Here is an 18,695-nt window from a genome sequence, read left to right on the forward strand (position 1 = left end):
AGGAAAATAACTGACTATCCTCAGATTTCTTCCTTGAGCTTTTAAAATGCCAGAAGTTACTTCTTCTAGGATCCTAGCCCTTTTTACTTAAGCCACTTATTTCTTTTTGAAAGAACTAAGGCCAGATGAATATAGAACTTTTGATATTTTGTCTGTTTTTGGAGAGATTATGAGGACAGTACAAAGAACAAATATTCCTTGTCTTCTCATTAGGTAGGGATGCTCTGTCCATCAATTGTCACCCATATCCTTCCTCTGGCCAGTTCCCACAACTGTATCATTTCTTCCTACTCTTCTTTCTCTTTGGTCCAGTGCTTTCCATAATACTGTCTTATTCAAATTATTGGATTTGCATATAGATATTTATTTTCTTGAACAACTGGGAGGATTCTCTGCCTTTTTCTACAGCTCGCTCGCTCTCTCTGTAGGGCAATATATTTCCTAAAGATGTCATAATCTATTGCTATCCCATCCCACCATGTCTTGGTGATTTCCATGAGATTTTATCTCCTTAAGTTCTTTTTTACTATTGCTACTTTTAAGCCTAACACACTGATGTTCAATAAGGTAATATTTATGATTAATCTCAAGAAGTGTTTGCCTTCTCTTTTAGGCTGTGAGGATATCATTGCTGAGAGCATCTCATTAGATACCTTAATTGCCATCCTCAAGTGGAGCTCACATCCATATGGCTCTAAGTGGGTGCACCGGCAAGCTTTGCATTTCCTCTGTGAGGAATTGTCCCAGGTCATGACTTCGGATGTTTTTTATGAACTCAGCAAAGACCATCTGCTTACTGCTATCCAGTCTGACTATCTACAGGTAATCATTAACACCCCTCTCAAATTCATTGTCATTCATATGTGCACCAAGAAATACATCTGTATTCTGCTATTCTTCTGTCTGGGGTAGAGTAGGGGGAGAGAAACAGGCTGTGATCAAACCACCTAGGAATGCCCTTTTCATATTTGTACAACACAGGCTTCTGGCTCACTGGCTCCTCATGCACACTCCTCATGAACAAAACCAGGACTTAACCAACTACACCAAAAAGGTGAGGCAGTAGGCAAGGTCAGAAGCATATTCCAACAGCAATTTTCTTGGCTTCCACTAAAGTGGATTCCCTATAATAGTATCTTACTTTCTGCGGTCTCAGATATTTAGATTGTAGGCAGTAGTTTAAGCAGAACAAAATACAAATAATATTCACTTTCTCATCTGCTTAACTGATTATAAAAACTCAGTACATGTGTTCTGCCAAAGTATACTAATGTTTTCAACTATTCACTTTTAGTAAAAAATAGTTTTTAGTATCTTGTATCTTTGACTATATGTTAATCTTATTTGGTGATTTAAAGTCATAGAAGATTTTAAGTATTGCAAGAAGTATTCAGGTAAAGTATATCGAACTAAATTTGCTGGGTTTTTTTTGTTGTTATTGTTTTGCACTGATTGTATGAATTTCATGCTAAAACTAAACAACAGTTTTAACACTGCAAACACAAACTCATTGAGACAATTCCTATGTCTTTGTACTAGAAGAATTATACAGTGCTACCTACCATCTCAATCATAAAATGCAGCGAAAAGTTCAATAATATACTCGGCATCAGTACTTTCCTTCAGTATTGATCTGATTGCAGTACAGATGTTGTCACACTTGGACTTGATGTATGGAAGGCTTTTGTTTACCAGCCTTCTCTCACTGTGCTGATCAAGCCTGGATGCTTTGTGTTTAGGGGAGTTAGAGTTTGTCAGTTCTTTCAAATTATTGACTCTTGGAGCTTTGCATTCTGTTTTAGCAATTTAAACTTGGGGAGCAGTTTAGATTTGCTCTATGATTTTAAATAAGGTACAAAGAAATGAGGGGTACATTGCCACTTCTCAGGTTGTGCTTCGAGACTCTTACCAACCAATAAAGTGCTTTGTGGAGATTGCAGTTTCCTCTGCCACAAATTGCTACGTGTGTATTTCCCATCCTTGAAGGAGATAGTATAAACTCTATCACTGTACTTTTACTTTCATGTGTTTATTTCCATCTTGTTTCAAAAAATAAGGTAATTGTATAGAAACCATATGGTAAGATAAAATAAATAGGGAAAAACAGGACAAAGGCAAAAAAATATGGAAATAAAAATGTTGCTGGAGCCAAGAGTTATTACTGGATAAATATCTATAATGTAGTTTTGCATATTGTTGATGGACAACAGATTTAACTCTAAAATTTCTACAGCTGACAGAAAGAGGGAAACAATGGTAAGTTGCAACAACCTAGTAAAAGTTATCAGTGAAATTGACCCTTTATCTAACTTCACTAAAATAAATACAAACCACTTTTATTGCAGGCAAGTGAACAAGATATCCTTAAATATCTGATTAAATGGGGAGAGCATCAGTTGATGAAAAGAATAGCAGACAGAGGTAAGTTCAGAAAATTAGTTTGTGCTAATCAGCATGTGTAACTTTTTACAGTCAGAAAAGTAGAGTATAGGCTGTTAAAAGTTTCATTTTGCAACTTTAAAACGTAACTTGGGGCTGGGGATGTGGCTTAAGCGGTGACGCGCTTGCCTGGCATGCGTGGGGCGCTGGTTTCGATCCTCAGCATCACAGAAAAATAAAGATGTTGTGTCCACTGAAAACTGAAAAATAAATATTTAAAAATTCTCTCTTCTCTCTTTAAAAAAAAGTAACTTTATTTTGTTGTCTGTGCTTAATATGTTTAGTAATTCATGGAAATATTAGAATGAAAAGTTTCATGTAATGATTGAAGTGTTATAAAGGTGTAATGTTGCCACTTATGGTGTCGAATGCCTGTAATCGCTCTGCTTAGGAGGCTGAGGCATGAGGATGGCAAGTTTGACACCAGCCATGGCAACTTTCTGAGACTCTGTCTCAAAATAAAAAATAAAAGACCTCAGGGCATAGCTCAGTGGTAGTACACCCCTAGGTTCAGTTCCTAGTACCATACACACACACACACACACACACACACACACACACACACACATTGTTGTTTAAAATGTAGTATTCATAGATGCACAGTAATATGTATGTCTAAAAGTCACTGAATTGCATGCTTTAAAATATTTAAAGTCAATTTTATTTTAAAATGTTATGGAAGGTAAAAGAATATATTTGAGTGACCTCTAGCTGGAGTGTTACATAAGTAAGGGTAACATCATCATACATAGGGAAATGGAAATGGGCTTTTGACTTTGGCAACTTAGGATTCTATAGCAGTCTTTTATTTGTTAGCCACTCACCAGTTCCTCTCACCTCATACAGTGTTGTTTTTCTCTATATAATGAACCCAACTAAAAGATTTTAAATTGGAAAAATTAAATAGATTTCCCTTTCCTATCATTTTAAAATAGATTTGTTTACTTATTTGTTGTGGTACTGGAGATTAAAATCAGGGACATTCTACCACTGGGCTATACCCCAGCCCTTTTTATTTTTTATTTTGAGCCAGGAGTCTTGCTAAGTTGCTGAGGCTGGTCTCAAACTTGTGATCCTCCTGCCTCAGAATCTCAAATCACTGGGATTACGGGTATGCACCACCTCTCCCAACTCAGTAGATGTATTTAGATATGATTTATAATACATTCTAATTTGTAACCATAAAGTGCACCTATTTAAAATGTTCAAGTAAGTGATTTTTAGCACGTTTACATAGTTGTTCTGTCACATTTTTAAATAACATAAAAATTTTGTGCTAATTCAAACCTTCTTAATAGGGTCCCTTAAACATGCTATTACACAAGTACTAGGAAACAAAACCAGTCCTCCTATTGTATTTTTCCTAATTTATTTTTCTGTGGCCTACAAAAGCCTTTAGCTTTCTTCAGATTTGAAATTCAAAATATAAAAACCACTACAGTTAATTCAGAAAGCTTTTCAAAAGCCAGTATATAGTCTATTATCATTTGCAGATTCTGTATTAGTGAATTTATCTACTTGATAAAATGCATTTGTAACTTCAGAAATTCATATTCATGGCACTTTCAAGATTAACGCACCAGCACAGAGCTGTAGAAGTTTTAGTAGTCCACCGAGCGTGTTTCCAGCTAAGTCCAACAAGGCAGCAACATCTCACCTTATTCAGATTTACTATAATCAAGGGTTCTTTTCACAATCTACTTAGTGCCCTTTTTCACATTTTTGTGTTATATTTTTATTAGTGTTCACACTGTTTGAAGTTGCCCCCAATTATAGTGCTAAAGAGTTGTCTTAGTGTTGGCTGTGATGCATCTTCTGGAGAAAATACAGTGATTAGTGCTATAAAATTAAGAAAAGCTTCATTCAGCATTCATGAGTTACACTATTGGCCATGAGTTCAGTGTTATGAATGAATAATATAAAACAAAGAATCTTTAAACAGAAACACATAAAACAAAGTTATGTCTTAATCAGTTGAAAAAAATGTTGTGCCCAGAGGTGAATAGGAACCTAACCTATGCTTCCCCTAGGAGCACCAGTTCAGTATTTGCTTATCCATTGTTTTTGTCATTATCACATCTATCACAAATTTGTAACTATCACAAATTACAATAATGGGTTGTGTAAAACTCTGCATAATTCTTAGAGGTCATAGGTGTGTTTACTAATGTAAGGCTGGTAATGATGAAAAGTCATATTTGGGGGGGCAATAATAAGCTTCCTCAAAGGATAAAATTTCCCTTCAAAGGTTTTCAGATTGGATTGGAATAGAGCATCCTGCAGGGCTAAGAGGGAAGCTAAGCAAACCACACCTTCATTTCAGAGTCACTTCTACAAAGGGTTTTTTCCTTACCCATTAGATATTTGGGGAGTTCCTGTAAGATTTTGTATGAAAACACGATGCCATGTCTAAGTATGAAGCTAAATCACAGCAAGCAAAAGGGGAAATACTTTCCCACAGACTTACAATTTTATTTTGAGTGACTCCAGAAATAGCTTTTCAAAAAATCATACACACATACCCCACAATTTAAGAAAGATATCAGTTTGTTTATAGAATATTTAGAAATCTAGCATTTACATTTATGAGTGATAAAGATCTTATTCAGTGTTGATTTTTTTTTAAGGAATTAGAGGAACCCCTTAGAGTAAAAGCATGAATAAATATTTGTAAAATTATGGGTTTTTTTCTTCCCATCTCTATCATAAGCACATAAATGGTTTAGATCTTCTTTCACCAATAAAGAAACCTTTATTCTCTGCTCTAAACAGTGGACATACATCACATTAAAGATCGAAGGGTCCACTTACATGCAATAACATTCCTTTGTTACGGAAATTTAGGTTTTCATAAAAATCTTAAAATTAGAATGTATGTTAGGTTTTATTCCCTTAGGTACTAAGTGATTAGTGCTATAAAATTACTATTTAAACATATATAACCTGATGAACATATTGACAACCTACCCCCAAAAAATATATGTATATATAATATTTATATATGAATATATATGTATAAAAACTGATCACAAAATTGAGATCAGATTGATGTTAATAGATTGTCATCTTTTCTCCTTTGAGTTGGTATACAAAGAAGAATCCTTTATCAAGACAGAACAGTCCCAAAAGAATATTATTGTTCCATGGACATGATGCTTTCTTTTTGTCCAAGCACATGTTTATTAAACAAGCTCCTTATGACAGAAAAATAATTGATTTACAGCCCTTCTAAAGCAGATGTACTTAAGTAGTGGTACTTAGAGCGTATGTACTGTAGAAGAAAGCAAGCCTGTCTGAAAATTTGCATTTGGTTGTAGACTTCTCATTTTCTGTCTCATAGAACCAAACTTATTGAGTGGTACTGCTCACAGTGTGAACAAAAGGGGTGTAAAAAGACGAGACCTGGACATCGAAGAGCTTAGAGAGATCCTTTCTTCTCTCTTACCTTTTGTGCGAATTGAACACATCTTACCTATAAACAGTGAAGTCTTAAGTGATGCAGTAAGTGTCTTATTCATTTTTCCCTTTCATGGAAAGAAAAATGCCAGACTTGCTTTAATCACTGGGAACAATCTCTTCTAATAAAGTATCGGTAAATTTCATGAGGACAGAAGCAAATGTCTGTTTTGAACAACATTGTGCCCCCAGTGTCTGTCACATAATACAAATGAATATTTGGTGGATGAAAGTTGAGTGGCTAACTAGGTGGTGCTTTTGCTAGACCCTTAAATTTCTAGAGGAGTTAATTCAGTCATATATCAGTGTATCACATGTATCCTTATTAAAAAAGGAAGAGGTAAAAATTGCCTCTGGAGTCTCTTTAAGAACAGCAATAAGTCAGAGAACAGAAGAGAAATTGTTTCAGTATTCAAGGTGTATTGGTCTTCTGAGACCCCCTCAGCCAGTTAAAATTAATGGAGCTGATTGTGTTACATTTATGTATTTTTTAAGCTGATAGAACTGCGTGAATGAATGGATGGGGAAAAGAAATATTATAAATATACTTCATGAACTGATTTATAAAGTTTAATGTTTATAAACATAATTGTATTATTTTTGATTGTCATAATTCTAAGTATTTAGGGATATAATATGTTTTGATACATGTGTACTTTATATAATGATCAAATCTGAGTAATTAGCATACCCATCATTCTAACTGTTATCATTTCTTTGTGGTGAGAACATTCAGAATTTCCCCTCTTCTACCTTTTTGAAATATATAATAAAGTTATTTTTAACTGTAGTCGCCCTACTATACAAAAGAACACTAGAATTTATTACCTCTAACTGTAATATTGTACCCATCAACCAATCCACCCAGCCCTTTCCCAGCCTCTTATAACGATTATTCTACTCTCAACTTTTGTGGGGGTCAGCTTTTCTTAAATTTCCCATGAGTGAGACCATGCAGAGTTTGTCCTTCTGTGTCCAACTTATTTCACTTAATATAATGCCCTTCAGGTTTATCTATGTGGCAAATGGTAGGCTCTCCTTTTTAAGTCTGAATAATATTCCATTATATTTTTTTAAACATTTTCAGGTTTATCTGTGTTGCAAATGGTAGGCTCCTTTTTAAGTCTGAATAATGTTCCATTATATTTTTTTAAACATTTATTTATTTATGTATCTTTAGTTTTTTAGGCAGACACATTATTTTGATTTTATGTGGTGCTGAGGATCGAACCCAGTGTCTCATGCATGCTAGGCGAGCACTCTACCACTGAGTCACAACCCCAGCCCCAATTCCATTATATTTTTATACCACATTTTTTTATGCATTCGTCTGTTGATGAACATTTAGGTAGAACCTACATTTTGCCTCTTGTAACTAGTGCTAAAATGAACATGGGAATGCAAATGTCCTTTACACACTGATTTCACTGGATATATACCTGGTAGTAGGGTTGCTGGAATGTATAGCGGTTCAATTTTTTCTTTTTTGAGGAACTACTATGCTATTTTCCTTACTGGTTATACTTTAATTTGCATTTCCACCAATAACCTGCAAAGGTTTCCTTTTTTTCCACTTTCTTGCTAACACTTATTATCTTTTCTGATAATAGCCATTCTAACTAGCCATTGTGGTTTTAACTCACCTTTCCCTGATATTGAGCATTTTTTCATATACCTATTAGTCATTTGAATGTCATCTGCTTTTTTACCCAGGGGTACTTGACCACTGAGCCACATCCCCAGACCTTCTTTTAATTTTATTTTTTTTATTTTGAGACAAGGTCTTACTAAGTTGCCCAGGACTTCACTAAGTTGCTGAGGCTGGCTTTGAACTTGCGATCTTCCCATCTTAGTCTCCCAAGTTGCTGGGATTACAGGTGTGCACCATGTGCCCAGCAGTATGTCATCTTTTGAGAAATTTCTATTAGAGGCCTTTTGCCTATTCTTCAGTCAAGTTATTTGGGCTTTTTTGCTATTGAGTTGAATTCCTGTATATTTTGAATTCCTTATCAGACATAGTTTGCAAATATTTTCTCCTACTCTGTAAGATGTCTCATTACTCTGTTGATTGTATAGAGTTTAGTTTTATATAATTTCATTTGTCTATTTTTGCTTATGTTACCCATGTATGGGAGTCTTATCTAAAAAGTCCTTGCCTACATCAATGTCATGGAGTTTTTTCCCTATGTTTTCTTCTAGTAGGATCATAGTTCAGCTTTTACCTTTAAGACATTAACCTGTTTTTACTTGATTTTTTATATAGTGTGAGATATAGGCCTAATTTCATTTTTCTGCATGTGGATATTCAGTTTTCCCAAGCACCATTTATTGAAGAAACTGTTAACAAACCAGGCTTCTTTTGCCCACCAAACAGTATATCCATCACTGAGATAAAAGTTTTGCAAAAGTCAAAAGAGTTTATTTGCAAGGTGGCAAAGCATGATGGGAAAGACCCAAGTCTCAAATCCTCCTCCCTAAGGATAAGGGTTTCTTGGATGTTCTCGGGATGAAGATGCAGAGTGATACCAGATGTGGGGAAAAGTGATTGGAAGTGAAATAATTGTAATCTATGTAATCAGACTCTGTGGCTTTTCATGGGACACATGTTCAGAAAGTGGTGGCATTAGCATGATCTAAGAGTAGAGGTTTTGACCTCCTGATATCAAAAGGTCACCCACTGGACACTTGGGTGGGCCCAAAGAGTCAGTGATTTCTTTTTTTTTTTTCCTGTTCACATAATGAACATTTATTTTTTTTATTGGTTGTTCAAAACATTACAAAGCTCCTGACATATTTCATACATTAGATTCAAGTGGGTTATGAACTCCCATTTTTACCCCAAATACAGATTGCAGAATCACATCAGTTACACATCCACATTTTTACATAATGCCATATTAGTAACTGTTGTATTCTGCGACCTTTCCTATCCTCAACTATCCCCCTCCCCTCCCCTCCCATCTTCTCTCTCTACCCCATCTACTGTGATTCATGTAATTCATTTCTCTCCTTGTTTATTTTCCCATTCCCCTCACAACCTCTTATATGTAATTTTGTATAGCAATGAGGGTCTCCCTCCATTTCCATGCAATTTCCCTTTTCTCTCCCTTTCCCTCCCACCTCATGTCTCTGTTTAATGTTAATCTTTTCTTCCTGCTCTTCCTCCCTGCTCTGTTCTTAGTCACTCTCATTATATCAAAGAAGACATTTGGCATTTGTTTTTTAGGGATTGGCTAGCTTCACTTAGCATAATCTGCTCTAGTGCCATCCATTTCCCTACAAATGCCATGATTTTGTCATTTTTTAGTGCTGTGTAATACTCCATGGTGTATAAATGCCACATTTTTTTATCCATTCATCTATTGAAGGGCATCTGGGTTGGTTCCACAGTCTAGCTATTGTGAATTGTGCTGCTATGAACATCGATGTGGCAATATCCCTGTAGTACGCTCTTTTAAGGTCTTCAGGGAATAGTCCGGGAAGGGCAATAGCTGGGTCAAATGGTGGTTCCATTCCCAGCTTTCCCAGGAATCTCCATACTGCTTTCCAAATTGGCCGCACCAATTTGCAGTCCCACCAGCAATGTACAAGAGTACCCTTTTCCCCACATCCTCGCCAGCACTTGTTGTTGCTTGACTTCGTAATGGCTGCCAATCTTACTGGAGTGAGATGGTATCTTAGGGTGGTTTTGATTTGCATTTCTCTGACTACTAGAGATGGTGAGCATTTTTTCATGTACTTGTTGATTGATTATATGTCCTCCTCTGAGAAGTGGCGGTTTACGTACTTGGGCTATTTGTTGATTGGGTTATTTGTTAACTTATTGTCTAATTTTTTGAGTTCTTTGTATACTCTGGATATTAGGGCTCTATCTGAAGTGTGAGGAGTAAAAATTTGTTCCCAGGATGTAGGCTCCCTATTTACCTCTCTTATTGTTTCTCTTGCTGAGAAAAAAACTTTTTAGTTTAAGTAAGTCCCATTTGTTGATTCTTGTTATTAACTCTTGTGCTATGGGTGTCCTATTAAGGAATTTGGAGCCCGACCCCACAATATATAGATTGGAGCCAACTTTTTCTTCTATCAGACGCAGAGTCTCTGATTTGATATCAAGCTCCTTGATCCATTTTGAGTTATCTTTTGTGCATGGCGAGAGGAGGGGATTCAGTTTCATTTTGTTGCATATGGATTTCCAGTTTTCCCAACACCATTTGTTGAAGATGCTATCCTTCTTCCATTGCATGCTTTTAGCCCCTTTATCAAATATAAGATACTTGTAACTTTGTGGATTAGTCTCTGTGTCCTCTATTCTGTACCATTGGTCCACCCGCCTGTTTTGGTACCAGTACCATGCTGTTTTTGTTACTATTGCTCTGTAATATAGTTTGTAGTCTGGTATCGATTCACTCTTCCTGCTTAGAATTGCTTTTGCTATTCTGGGTCTTTTATTTTTCTATATGAATTTCATGATTGCTTTATCTATTTCTACAAGAAATGCCGTTGGGATTTTGATTGGCATTGCATTAAACCTATAGAGAACTTTGGTAATATCGCCATTTTGATGATGTTAGTTCTGCCTATCCATGAACAGGGAATATTTTTCCATCTTCTAAGATCTTCTTCTCCTTCTCTCTTTAGGGTTCTGTAGTTTTCATTGTATAAATGTTTCACCTCTTTTGTTAGGTTGATTCCCAAGTATTTTATTTTTTTTTTGAAGATATTGTGAATGCAGTGTTTTTCTTCATTTCCGTTTCAGAAGTTTTGTTGCTGATATACAGAAACGCCTTTGATTTATGCGTGTTGATTTTATATCCTGCTACTTTGCTGAATTCATTTATTAGTTCTAGTAGTTTTTTTGTAGACCCTTTTGGGTCTTCTAGGTATAGAATCATGTCGTCCGCAAATAGTGATAATTTAAGTTCTTCTTTTCCTATTTTTATGCCTTTAATTTCTTTTGTCTGTCTAATTGCTCTGGCCAGTGTTTCGAGAACTATATTGAATAGAAGTGGTGATAGAGGGCATCCCTGTCTTCTTCCAGATTTTATAGGAAATGCCTTCAGTTTTTCTCCGTTTAGGATGATGCTAGCCTGAGATTTAGCATATATAGCTTTTACAAAGTTGAGGTAAGTTCCTGTTATCCCTAGTTTTTCTAGTGTTTTGAACATAAAGGGATGCTGTACTTTGTCAAATGCTTTTTCATCATCTATCTAGATGATCATATGGTTCTTATCTTTAAGTCTATTGATGTGGTGAATAACATTTATTGATTTCCGTGTATTGAACCATCCTTGCATCCCAGGGATGAATCCTACTTGATCATGGTGCACAATTTTTTTATGTGTTTTTGAATCCGATTCGCCAAAATTTTATTGAGGATTTTTGCATCTAGGTTCATTAGAGATATTGGTCTATAGTTTTCTTTCTTTGAGGCGTCTTTGTCTGGTTTTGGAATCAGGGTGATGTTGGCCTCATAGAATGAATTTGGAAGAGCTCCCTCTTTTTCTATTTCCTGAAATAACTTGAAAAGTATTGGTATTAATTCTTCTTTAAAGGTTTTGTAAAACTCCGCTGTATACCCATCCGGTCCTGGGCTTTTCTTGGTTGGTAGTCTTTTGATGGCTTCTTCTATTTCATCCATTGATATTGGTCTGTTCAAATTGTGTGTATCCTCCTGACTCAGTCTGGGCAAATCATATGACTTAAGAAATTTATCGATGTCTTCACTATCTTCTATTTTATTGGAATATAGGTTTTCAAAATAATTTCTAATTGTCCTCTGTATTTCTGTAGCATCTGTTGTGATATTGCCTTTTTCATCCCGTATGTTAATAATTTGAGTTCTCTCTCTCCTTCTCTTCGTTAGCATGGCTAAGGGTCTGTCGATCTTATTTATTTTTTCGAAGAACCAACTTTTAGTTTTGTTAATTTTTTCAATAGTTTCTTTTGTTTCAATTTCGTTGATTTCCGCTCTGATTATTTCTTGCCTTCTGCTACATTTGCTGTTGTTTTGCTCTTCCTTTTCTAGGGCTTTGAGATGAAGTGTGAGCTCATTTATTTGTTGGTTTTTTTCTTTTTTTGAGGAATGACCTCCAGGCAATGAATTTCCCTCTTAAAACTGCTTTCATTGTGTCCCATAGATCCGATATGTTGTGTCCGTATTTTCATTTATCTCTAAGAATTTTTTTATTTCCTCCTTTATGTCTTCTGTAACCCATTGATCATTCAGTAACATATTGTTCATTTTCCATGTGATGTAGGATTTTTCCTTCCTTCTTTTATCATTGATTTCCAGTTTCATTCCATTATGATCAGATAAAATACATGATATTATCTCCACCCCTTTATATTTACTGAGGGTTGCCCTATGGCATAATATATGGTCTATTTTTTGAGAAGGATCCATGTGCTGCTGAGAAAAAAGTATATCCACTTGATGGTTGATATATTCTATATATGTCAGTTAAGTCTAGGTTATTGATTGTGATATTGAGTTCTATAGTTTCTTTATTCAACTTTTGTTTGGAGGATCTGTCCAATGGTGAGAGAGGTGTGTTGAAGTCACCCATAATTATTGTGTTGTGGTCTATTTGATTCTTGAACTTAGTTTTATGAACGTTGCAGCACCATTATTTGGTGCATAAATATTGATAATTGTTATGTCTTGTTGGTGAATGGTTCCTTTTAACAGTATATAATGTCCTTCCTTGTCCATTTTGATTAACTTAGTCTTGAAGTCGATTTTATTCGATATGAGGATGGCCACCCCTGCTTGCTTACGAGGACCATGTGCGTGATATATTTTTTCCCAACCTTTCACCTTCAGCCTGTGTATGTCTTTTCCAATCAGATGTGTCTCCTGGAGGCAGCATATTGTTGGATTTGTTTTTTTAATTTATCTTACCAGCCTATGTCGCTTTATTGGAGAGTTTAAGCCATTAACGTTTAGTGTTACTATTGATATATGGTTTGTACTTCAGCCATGTTTGATTATTTATCTTTTTTTTTTTTTAATTTAGTTTGTTTCTCCATGATTAGCTTTCCCCCTGCCCTCTGTCTTTACTGAGGCACTTCCCACTGATGGTTTTGGTTGTTTTTCATTTCTTCCTCGTGTAGTGTTTTGCTCAAGATGCTTTGCAATGCTAGTTTTCTGTCTGCAAATTCTTTTAACTTTTGTTTATCATGAAAGATTTTTATTTCGTTGTCGTACCTGAAGCTTAATTTTGCTGGATACAGAATTCTTGGTTGGCATCCATTGTCTTTCAGTGTTTGAAATACTTTGTTCCAGGATCTTCTCGCTTTCAGCGTCTGTGATAAAAAATCCGTTGTTAACCTTATTGGTTTGCCCCTGAATGTAATCTGCCTCCTTTCTCTTGTAGCTTTTAATATTTTCTCTTTGTTCTGTATATTGGATATCTTCATCACAATGTGTCTTGGCGTTGGTCTACTGTGATTTTGTATGCTCGGTGTCCTGTATGCAAAGTTTTCTGTAATTATTTCATTCAGCAGGTTACTCATTCCCTTGGTTTGAATCTCTATACCTTCTATCCCAATGACTCTTTTTTATGTTATCCCATATCTCTTGGATGTTTTTCTCATGATTTTTTTACCAGCCTTTCTGAGTTGGCTAGACTCTTTTCAAGATGATATATTTTGTCTTCATTATCTGACGTTCTGGCTTCTACTTGCTCCACTCTGTTAGTGATACTCTCATTTGAGTTTTTAATTTGGTTTATAGTTTTCTTCATTTCTAGAATTATTGTTTGATTTTTTTTATAATCTCTATCTCCTGATAAAGATGCTTAACTTCTTCTTTTATCTGTTTATGTAATTCATTTTCAGTGTGTTCTTTCACTGTTTGAATTTGCTGTCTCGTATCCTGTTTAAGGTTCCATTCCATCTGTCTAAGGTATTCCTTGAGTTCTTTATTTGACCATTTTTCTGATGACTCTAGGTCTTCCTGAATATTTAGGCTGTCCTGCTTTGTTTGTACTCCTTTTCTTCCTTGCTTTTTCATGCTGCTCATGTTACTTCTTGTTCTGTTTGACTGCTGAGTTATTCTTTACTCCTATAAATTTATTTGATGCTTGGGAGGAAAGGTATTAGAAGGGAAGAAGTCACTAAAGAGAATGAGAGTAAGCAGGTAGAATTCAAGGAAGGGGGAATGAGAAAATTGAGAAGAAATGAAAAGACAAAAGAAAAAAATAGAAAAGAAAAATTTTTTAAAAAAATTCAAAAAATTTAAATTTAAAAAAATTTTTAAAAATTAAAACAAATAATTTAAAAAACAATAAAAAAATGAAAATGAAAGAAGAAACCCAAATTAAAAAAAAATTAATAAATGCAGTCTTAGAGTTTGATTAACTTCTCTTCCAGTAGGTGGAGCTGTGCCCACCGGGCCAAGCTTCTCCTCTCAATATGCGGGAACCAATCACTGTGCAGTAGCTCCTCCTCCCAGACTGGGTGGGTCTCCAATCCTGAGTGCCTAGGGCCTTCTCTTGTGTCTAGTCACTTCCCCACTTTTCCTCAAGCCAGGTCCCACTCACCACAATACTGGCTACACGCCAGGTCTGCTGCTCCCAGGAGCCCTGTTTTCATGAACGACTGGGCACGCTCTCCCTGTTTGCCATTCCCTCAGACCCTAAGTTTGCAGAGCTTGGGGCTGAGAACCCTCAGCGAATTTTGCTTGCCCTCCAGTAGCCACGCCCCCGGTAGCTGGTGCAAGAGACCTCAGTTGTCAGCACTGGTGGGAGCGGTAGCCGGGAGTTCTGCGCCGCGGGTCCCGCACCACTCCTGATTCCCTCTGTCTGGCTATCGCGCTCACGGGAGAGCTGGGAGGGGCCCTTAAGTTTGCCCCGCTGTGTGGAGAGGGAAGGCTAGGGGGTTACACACCTGTCGCCACTGGTTTCAATGAAGTTATCTCCTCCATTGCATTCTGGTGACGTCAGTTCTCTGCCATGGTGGTATCCCATGCAAATGGCAACAGTTCGTTTCCCTTTGCCGAGTGACCAGTGCAACAGGTGGGTCCTGACTGGCTCTCCCAAGCCCCGTTTCAATCCTGTGGCCACTACCTATGAAGGCTCGGTTGGCATTTACCTCTGTAGGTTCAGAAGGGCCAACCAGTTGTTTCAGCAGGATCATTTAGTGCTGAGTCACAGCAGTTTGTTTGCGAGAAGCAGGCGAACGGGAGCTTGAATTCAGCCGATCCGGGCTTGGTGTGTGTTCTGAGAGGCCCAGACTGTTCGCCCCAGATCCACGTCAGCTCAGCATTGCCTAGTGATCCTGAGCAAACAGCATTTAGACGGATTACGTCTCCCTATGCCCTTGCAGCTGAAGAGGTCAGAGACTTGATCTCTCCGCGCCCGCCGCCATGTTGGATCTCTCCAAGAGTCAGTGATTTCAAAGTGGCCTTCAAGTTCCTGCAAAGTAATTAGATAGTCATTATCATCATAACTCCTATTTCAAGGTATATCTACAGCAGAACTAGTGGGAGACAATAATAACATTGTTCAGTTGCATGAGTACCAAAATTATAAATAAATCTATTTTTAAAGCCAACTGAAAGCAAGTAACTAAAAGCATGGGAAGCTAGAGGGTTTATTCTGGTCCTCAACCCTCTTACCCTTCCCTACCACAGGTTTTAAGACTGTTCGATGCCCTGCATATGTTCTTGTACCTTTATCAAAAAATCTATAAGTGCATTCATCTGTTGTCTCTGCTTATGCCAGGACCATGCTGTTTTGGTCACTATAGCTTTGTGGTATATTTTGAAATTAAGGTAGTATGAGGCTCTCTCCAGCTTTATTTTTTGTTGTTTTTTGTTGTTGTTTTTTTAACTTAATATTGCTTTGGCCATTTGAGTCTTTTGTGGTTCCATATGAATTTTTGGGATTATTTTTTCTATTTCTGTGAAAAATGGCATTGATATTGTGATAAGGATTTCATTTACTCTAGATTGTTTTGGATAATATGGACATTTAATGTTCTTCTAATCCATAAGCATAGGATATTCTTTTCAGTCATTTTTTTCAGTTTCTTTCATCAATGTTTTATAGTTTTCAATATAGAGATCTGTTACTTCTTGATTAAGTTTATTATTCAGTATTTATCTATATTTTGTAGTGATTATAAATGGAATTGTTTTCTTTTTCATATACCTCCCTATTATGCATGGGAATGCTACTGAATTTGATGTGTTGATTTTGTAGTTTTGTATTTTATTAGATGTAATGGTTTTTTCATGGAGCCTTTAAGGTTTTCTGTATATAAGATCATGTCATCTGTAAACAGGGACATTTAACTTCTTCCTTTCCAGCTTGGATTCCTTTCCTTCTCTTGCCTGATTGCTGCAGCCAGGATCTCCAGTGCTATATTGAACAGGAGTGACAAGAATGGGCATCTTTGTCTTGTTCCAGAGCTTTCAGATTTCAGTGTGAAATTAGCTATGGGTTTATAATATTATTATGGCCTTTATTGTGTTACGGAATGTTCCTTATCTACCTAATTTATTGAGTTCTTATCATGAAAGGATGTTGAATTTTGTCTAATGTCTTTTTCTGCATAAATGGCTTTTGTCCTTCATTCTGTTGATATGATATATCACATCTATTAATTTGCTTTTATGGAACTATCTTTGCATCCCTGGAACGAATTAGACTTGATTATGGTAGATGATCATTTTGATGTGTTGGATTCTGTTTGCTGGTATTTTGTTAAGATTTTTGTGTTTATGATTGTCAGGAATATTGGTTTATAGTTTTCTTTTTTTCATTTTTAATCATTTATTTGTTTATTTTAATATGTTATTTGACAGCTATTTGTTCATTTTTTAGACAAGCTCAGTTCTTTTTTTTTTAGTTGCTCATTACAATGATCTTGACATATCATACATTTGTTAAGTTTTCTTTTTTATGTCTTTATCTGGTTTTGATATCAGGATGATGTTGGCTTCATAGAATTAAGTTTGAGAGTGTTACTTCCTCTTTAATTTCTTGGAATAGTTTCATAAAATTTGGTATTAGTTCTTTAAATGTTTTGTAGAATTCAGCAGTGAAGTCATCAAGTCCTGGGTTTTTCTTTGATGAAAAACCTTATTACTGATATAGTTCCCTCAGTTATTGGTCTATTTGGGTTTTCTGCTTCTTCATGATTCAGTCTTAGTAGGGTTGTATGTGTCCAGGAATTCATCCATTTCTACTAGATTATCTACTTTGTTGGCATGAAATATTTATAATATCATCTTATGATTGTATTTCTGTGATATTAGTTATAATGTCTCCTTTTTCTGGTTTTATCTATTTGAGTTTCCTCTCTTTCTTAATCTAGCTAAATTATTATTAACCTTATATTTTTTAAAAAATCAACTTTTGAGCCAGGCAGTGTCATAATGCCTATAATCCCAGGTCCTGAGGAAGCTGAAGTAGGAGGATTGCAAATTTGAAGCCAGCCTATGCATTAGTAAAACCTTGTCTCAAAAATTTTAAAAAGGGCTGGGAATGTGGCTCAGTGGTTAAGCGCCCTTGGGTTCAATCCTTGGTACAAAAAAAAAAGGCCAAAAGATCACATATCAACATAATTATAATATTGAGTTTTTTGTTTTGTCTTTTTTAAATACCATATAATGTTTTGGTTATTAGAAATAATTTTAATGTTAGGCTGGGGATATAACTCAGTTGGTAGAGTGCTCACATGCACAAGGTCCTGGGTTCAATCCCCAGCACCACAAAAATAATCATAATCATTTTAATGCGTTAATTAGGTATTATATTTAACAAGAGTAATGGAGAAACAATTTTTGTCAAACAGCTGAAACTCAAACCAAACTGAACCCTGTCTTTAATAGTTCCCTTAGGAGTTTGTTAAAAAGTATATATGCCTTGTAAAACTAAAAAGAACAAATAAAAAATTTTTTTAAAGAAAAGAAAATATATATGCCTTACTCTTAATTCCATGCTTAACATGTAAGTCCCCTGTAAAGGTTTGGTAATAATGGCTGCTAACCTTCACACTATCTTAGTAGATGCCAAGCACCCTGCCAGGTGCTTTTGTCTGCATATTACCTTTGTTTTCATTTTTACTTTTATGGTACTAGAGATGGGATCCAGGGCCTCCAGGATATGTATATATGCTAAGTATATACACTCTACTACCAAGCCACATCCCAGCCCTTGTGTTACTTTTGTTTAATACTTACCACCACCTCAGGAACTAAACATTCTCCTAGTATCACTGAGAAAACAGCAAGGTCACCACATTCAATTAGTGGTGTAGCACCCCACTTCCCAGAGCCTTTAAGCTAAAATAAGATCTCCATGGTTGCATGACTATTAAAAGGGGAATGGGGCTTGAGCCAAATTGCCTTCTTGAAAGCCCATTGTGCTAGATTGCTGGTGGCCTTATGCTGTAGATACATGCCAAGTCAGCAATCTTAGTTTGTTTTGGGGTAAGAGATAATTGAGCAAGGTATAAAGAATCAGTTTTTCATTAAGAGTTCTACTACTCCATCAGTTGGGCATGGTGGCAGACCTGTAATCTCAGCAACTAAGTGAGGCCCTAAGCAATTCAGTGAGACCCTCTCTCAAAATAAAAAATAAATAAATAAAAAGGGCTGGGGATGTGGCTCAGTGGTAAAGCACCCCTGGGTTTAATTCCTGGTACCAAAAAAAAAAAAAAATAGATTTCTACTACTACTCCAACTTATTACATTTTAATTAATATTATCTTTTTTTTAATCATTCCTCTATTTAGAAAAAATGAAAGTATAGGACCTTTTATTATTACTAAACTTTTGGGGTATTTCTAAATTT

At 35.9% G+C, this 18,695-nt stretch overlaps 1 protein-coding gene across 1 annotated transcript in view; it reads left to right on the forward strand.

The window, feature by feature from the left end:
- The window catches only part of Btbd7 (BTB domain containing 7), a 112,913-nt gene that overhangs the window by 80,267 nt on the left and 13,951 nt on the right, over nucleotides 1-18,695 (forward strand). The window contains exons 4-6 of the mRNA XM_077799820.1: nucleotides 614-822; nucleotides 2,346-2,421; nucleotides 5,780-5,940. Coding sequence (XP_077655946.1) covers nucleotides 614-822; nucleotides 2,346-2,421; nucleotides 5,780-5,940 — 446 coding nt within the window. The remainder of the gene's footprint in view (nucleotides 1-613; nucleotides 823-2,345; nucleotides 2,422-5,779; nucleotides 5,941-18,695) is intronic.

The sequence above is a fragment of the Urocitellus parryii genome, chromosome 6 (genome assembly GCF_045843805.1).
Source record: "Urocitellus parryii isolate mUroPar1 chromosome 6, mUroPar1.hap1, whole genome shotgun sequence".
In the NCBI taxonomy this organism is placed as follows: Eukaryota; Metazoa; Chordata; class Mammalia; order Rodentia; family Sciuridae; genus Urocitellus; species Urocitellus parryii.